Source organism: Nestor notabilis, unplaced genomic scaffold (genome assembly GCF_000696875.1).
Source record: "Nestor notabilis isolate BGI_N333 unplaced genomic scaffold, ASM69687v1 scaffold15203, whole genome shotgun sequence".
NCBI classification, from domain to species: domain Eukaryota; kingdom Metazoa; phylum Chordata; class Aves; order Psittaciformes; family Psittacidae; genus Nestor; species Nestor notabilis.
Window position 1 is genome coordinate 58,319 of NW_009922506.1, and position 6,000 is coordinate 64,318.

Sequence of the window (6,000 nt, forward strand, 5' to 3'; positions counted from 1 at the left end):
ACTCATTTTACGGTTCAAATGAAAAGGAAATGATAGAGGTAAAAAGGCAAAATGTATTAATGCAATATATAGAGGTCTCTGGAAGCACCACCAAACCTGGCAGGCAGAAACCCAGCCTACTAGCCATAAGGCCAGCTTGAAAAAGCCTGTTATTTATTCACAAAGCACATTTCTCTAAGCCCACAGAATCTGTCAGGGAAATAAGTATTGATGATGAATAATGCATTTGTTAGTGATACCATCAGCTCAACCTTCTACCCGGACAAGTCACTTTTCCTTCCGCCTCCACACACAGGCTGTTCTGGACCTGCTTGCAGGCTTCAGAGACCCTTTGAGAAATGATTTGAAAAGTCAGAGAGGGCAGATGGCATTTTTTTATGTAAAACTAAAATGAAAAGAACCTTCATGGGTTCTGCAGGAGTGACGGAAGTGGGGGGTGAAGGAGCAGCTGGAACATTGCTTTTTGGTACAGATAACTGCATGCTTCTGTCTACCTGGGGATGCTGACAGGCCCTATGCAACCTGTTTACTTGGTTAGATTCACCCACAGCTGGTACTTAGATATGAGGAGACACTGGTACAAGATAACAAGTGTCTTGCAGTTTCAGCAAACCTGTGTGCAAAGCCATCTGGTGGGCCATGAGGTGCAGAAACTGTTTAGCAGCAATTGCTCAGGCAACAAGGGCTCAGTCTCCATGAGACCTGAAGTTCATTACCTTCTGCTTGAAAGACTTGTGAGCTGTGCCCCTACACTCACTGAGCCAGCCTCAGCTCCTGTAACACGTGCCCTAGCAGGGAGCAGGCTGCTTATTCCTGTTTATGGAACATAGTCCCTCCCAGGCGCCATCCCTCAGCTACATCTAGAAACACACTGTGTTCCCTTTGGTTCCCCCTCATTCTTCCAAACCAAGCTCTATTCCCACCTGTGGATGCAGGCCCAGCAGCCCCTTTTCTGCTGCTAATGATTTTCCCCTCAGCGGCTATATAGCGGCTAACTGCAGATACCCTGTCTTTGAGCCCACACTGCCAGTCCAAGCCCCTGACCTGTCCTACTGGGCCAGCTCAAGGGCAGACCACATGCGTTTGGGGAACTGCAGCCACCCTGCTTGGCTAACTGCTGGAAAATGCCTAGCCCTCCACCAGTGTTCTTCCAGGCACCATCATTTGTGCCCAGCTCCCCTTGCTGAACTCACCTCTTCACTGTGCGGAGCAGGGTAGAGCGTGCCTCATTGTGGAAGGTGATGATGAGACTGGTAGCTGGCAAGTCAGCGTCATAGCGTACAGAAGTACACCTGCAACACAGAGGAGCAGAAGTGTAAGACAAACATGAGCCAGCAGCAGACACTGCAGCAATGTACCTAGAGTTTCTAACAGAGAAGAGTAAATATACTAAAATCAGAAACAGCACTGGTGGAGGGCTAGGCATTTTCCAGCAGCTAGCCAAGCAGGAACAAAGTTTCAACATCTTGGGCTCTAGTCCCTGGATTTGCCTGCAATTCATGTAAAATCTTGTTTATTCATGCATAGGACATGCAGATGCTAAGGATGCATGAAGCTGGTACACCCAGGCATCACTGTATAAAGCACTTCAAATTCTTTGGACACTGGGCTTAACAGAAAGGAAAACACTATCTAGTGCTGTGATTTGGATCAGGGAGTTGCTGAGGTTCAACACTAACACCTCAGCTGGCAATGGAAAGCAATTCCTCTCATCTTCTCATCTGACAGTGTGTTAGGTACATACACTCATTCTCATACTCAGAATCAAGGATTACCTCAGGACCAGCTTGCACCAGGGCTGCACGTACCCTTGTGGAGAACAAATATTCTTGGGGGAGAACAACTCACAGATGTGAATCCTGGACCCAATTGTGGCAGATATTAAGAATGGTAGATTTGGGCTGATCTACTCCTCCGGAGTGTCTGTCTTCTTAACTTCCAGACAGTGTCAAATAGCAGTCAGTGTGCACTAACTGTCTGCCCAATGAAGAGCAACTGAAATTGTGGCCTAGTGTTTTTAACAGCTTAAGGCCACACATAGACTGAATCCATCCTTGGGGGAAATATAATCAGGTTCTTACAGCCACTATTTGTACTTTCACATTTGCTTACTATTCTTTTACAGCTGTTACTAAACCGTTACTGTTCTTATCACATTCAATCCTACTGCTTTATGACTTTTTCATTGCAATATTTTATTAAGGGGACCGCAGCATCTTTCAGCAATTTTAAAACATATAAAGAAACCTTGATACAGACTAAAGTGGAAAACCTGAGACCAGACAGGAGACATACTATATTTATCATTGTTTCAAAATAACTCCATGAGGTAATACATATAAAATGTGTTAGGCATCAGAAGTGGAAAAGCAGAAAAGGCTGGTGTATGTGTTATTTGGGGGAGTCTTCTCAAGAACTCAGCATTATTACAGCATCACAGAAGACAAGGACAAAGTTTGTGCTTGGAAGTTGACTCTCTCTTTGCTTTGGATCAAAACCTAGCTACATGCTAGGTTAGAAGGAGCTTGTAGGGTGTGTAGTCAAGTATGTCCAAGCTTTGCTCGGGTGCCTGAAGAAAAAGTGACGTATTAGGGACCTATTGACCCCTTCACTCCTTAAATGGGGAGCCAGGTCCATCTGTGACACATAGATGGGCTTTCCTCAAACCACAATCCAACACTTCCAGGGACAGTGATTCCACCACTTCCCTGGAACAGACTTCCCTCCCAGGCAAGCAGTGGAATCACTGTCCATGGAAGTCTTCAAAGAATGTGTAGATGAGGCCCCGGTTTAGTGGTGGACTTGGCAGTCCTGGGGTAAATGTTGGACTTGATCTTAGAGGTCTTTTCCAACCTAGTTCTATGATTCTGTGTCAGCTGAAACAAGTCCGAATCCTAAATTGCCATCCCAGCCACCATTCCAATAGTTTTACAAGACAAGGTCCTCAAACACAGCTCCCTTATTCCCAAACTGCCACCTCTGCAAAGGGAAGAACACAGAAATAAGTTTAGCTGCTCTGATTATACACAACTTTGGACTCCCCATTGCTGAAGGGAATCCTTGCAAAGCTGGCGCTGAAATGGCCGTACATTTCCCGGGAATCACCTGTATGTTTTTCTTCAGATTGAAGTGCACAGATAAGGCTTTTCACAAAAAGCATGCTCTGCATGCTACCACAGATCAAATGAAACAATAATTCACCTTTGAAGTGAGCTGGTTTTAGGCCACAACACAACAGCAGATTAACAGAAAACAGCAGTTCTACATGGCAGGGAGACTTGTCAGTGACACAGGACATGGCATCTCTGCCTCTGAGTCACTAGGAAGCCAATCCCAAGGACTATGCTGGGGAACAGGAGCACAGGACTTTGATCTTACAACCCAGGTCCTAACTGCTTGCATTCACGAAGCACCATGAGGGCTGTCAGTGAAGGCAGGCTCACAAAGCTCCAGGCCTCCTGACATCCCTTTCACAGTTTCAATCAAGTTAGATGCCTGTTTTACTGTTCCCAGCGGCTGTGAAGTTTTGCTTTACAATCCTTGGTAGGATCTAGCCCTTGGTATTCCAGCCCAGATAAACAAGCATTACAGACGTGGTTAGCTCACTTCTGGTTTTTCTCCATTGTTAAGTAGGCTGTTTTACACTCTCCTATCACTATCAAACCTATAGTTTTTAAGGTACAACATCATCTTTTTGTACTCCAGAAACTAGAAAATAGTTACCTGAGTACTATTAGCAATTTAAGAACGAGTTTAGTCAGCAGAATAAATTCATGCTCAGTGAAACAGGACATAGCAATGAGTACTTCGTAAGCCATGAAATATTCACTATTATTTGCACATTAGTTTCATCCTCACACAACAGCCTTCATCCAAATGCTCAGGCTGGAAAGAAAGCACCAAACTAGCTTCAGACAGCCAGGGCACAGCACACGAAGAACATCAGAGTAAAGCAAGGCTGCAACAAGGGCATACTTCACAGCCAGGACAAAGGGTCACTGAGAGAAGCCATGAGTGAGGGGAGTTGTGCAAACAACTGTCGGGTGAGCAATTTGATCTGCAATGGAGGGGCTGTGCAGAAGCATCAAGATGATGCTTGGACCTGAGAGAAGATGCTAGAAAAGCAAAAACTGGCTCTGAGTTAGTCAAGGGTTTCCACACATTTGAGACCTTTCCAGATTAACCATGAAATATAGCAAAGAAATGGACCGATGCTGCTGAGGAAAACCCCAAACCATCCTTTGTCTGCATTGCAGAACAACACAGGAGGGCAGTGGCCTCCCCACACTAAGCAGCAGCCACTGCTTGGAGCAAGGGCTGCACGGTACCTGTAGTGCCTGGTGTCCCGAATGGGCCGATCGCTGCTGAGTTTGTCGCTCTCCAGCTGATTAAAAGCATGCTGGCGGTAAGGGTCTTCTCCAGCCTTCAGCAGCTTTGAGGACAGGTAAGCCTTCTCGTCAAAACCCCTCCGGCTGCTCTTCTCTCTTTGGGGAGCCCTTGTCATCTAGAGCAGAGACAAGCACCAGAGCATTAGGGAGAACACCTGACTCGTGTTTAGACACAGGTAATAAGTTCAGGCACGCATATACTAAGGCAGGTTTTTTGCCACACATCTGGAAGTGGCTCAGGTAGAGGGGAAGGCAGGACAAGCAAAAGCTTGGAAAGGAAAGCAGGAAACTTTCATAGATATAGTGTTATAATTGCCATCTCCAAGGGAAATTGCAGGCCTCACTATCCTCACTGACTGAGCTTTGGATAAAACATGCTGTTCCTAATAGCGCAGGTAGAGCCAAATTCCCTTTAGCAGTTGTTACACAGAATGTGCAAGACTACAGCCATTTGGAAACCCTTCCAGGCAATATGGGTTTGAAAGCAGCCTCCAGCCAAAGTGGCTGAAACACGGTATTTTGAGGAAAACCAGTTTCAGTCTTTCAGCAATTGCTATCTCATACAAGCACAGAGGCATCTGAATTAGCGGGTTCCCTGCTGTGCCTTGCCCAGCTTTGCCCAATCTCACAGAAGTCCATTATAAAGTTGTAAGCTTAATGTGACTGTCCCCAGTCCCACACAAGAGCTAAAACGCCTGAGCCATCCCTCTCCTCTCATAACTCCACGAACTTTGCTAGGCCACGGAGTCAGTGCAACACCAGCTCCTGAAGACCATCCACTAGGGCCACCAGGAGGGGGGACAGACACAGTTCTAGGCTGTGCTGAGCTCTGAGATACAAAATCCTGGTTGGAAACAAACCAGAAACTGCAAAACACAAGCTTCTAAAGCAATCAGGATTGTTTATGCAGTAAAAGTATAACACAATGTTTGTGGTAGGCATTTGAAAAACCAAATCATGAAGAAGCCGTAAAGTGCTCCCAGCTTTGTATAAAGAAGTGCTGGATGGAACTCCCTAAAACTGCTGGAAAAGACAGATGGTACATTCACATCTCATTCAAAGCACTGGATAATCCCCAGATCTTGAGATCATCCCCTGTAAAATAATTTGGATACCCTCTAATACTAGGCTCAATCACATTTCTCCTTCTACTATAAGGCTCCTTTTAGAAGTTTTAGATGGCAAGAGACCAGGGACTGGTCCCCAGTATCACAGAGGGTTTTGGCTGAGCCACCTTAGTGGGCTGGGAAATAATTCAAGAGATCCAGCACCATGGCAAATTCCTTAAGCAAAGCAGAGTTTGGAAGAAAAAACATCTCTGCACCTTTGCCCAAGAAGGGCTACCCTGCAGTGCAAACAGCCCTAGGAGAGCCAGGCAGCTGGATAAGATTATGGCAAATGAAATTCAGTGTAGAGAAGTGCAAGATAATGAACACTAGAAGATACAAATTGAATTACTCATGCATATTGATGGATTTCAAACGGAACGTGACCTCTTTGGGTTACAGATCTGAGTGTCCCCATGGACAACTCAGTGAAGCCCTGAACTCAGTCTGCCGAGATGGGAAATGCAGCAAATTGAGTACATTGAAAATGGGACAGAGAAAACTGA

General features: G+C 45.6%; 1 protein-coding gene across 1 annotated transcript in view; it reads right to left on the bottom strand.

Moving 5' to 3' along the window:
- Window positions 1-4,504, bottom strand: part of GALNT16 (polypeptide N-acetylgalactosaminyltransferase 16) — a 34,591-nt gene extending 30,087 nt beyond the window's left edge. Inside the window, exons 1-2 of the mRNA XM_010011645.1 lie at window positions 4,329-4,504; window positions 1,194-1,292 (exon numbers count right to left, since the gene is read on the bottom strand). Of these exons, the coding sequence (XP_010009947.1) occupies window positions 1,194-1,292; window positions 4,329-4,504 (275 nt within the window). The remainder of the gene's footprint in view (window positions 1-1,193; window positions 1,293-4,328) is intronic.
- Window positions 4,505-6,000: the final 1,496 nt, after the last annotated feature.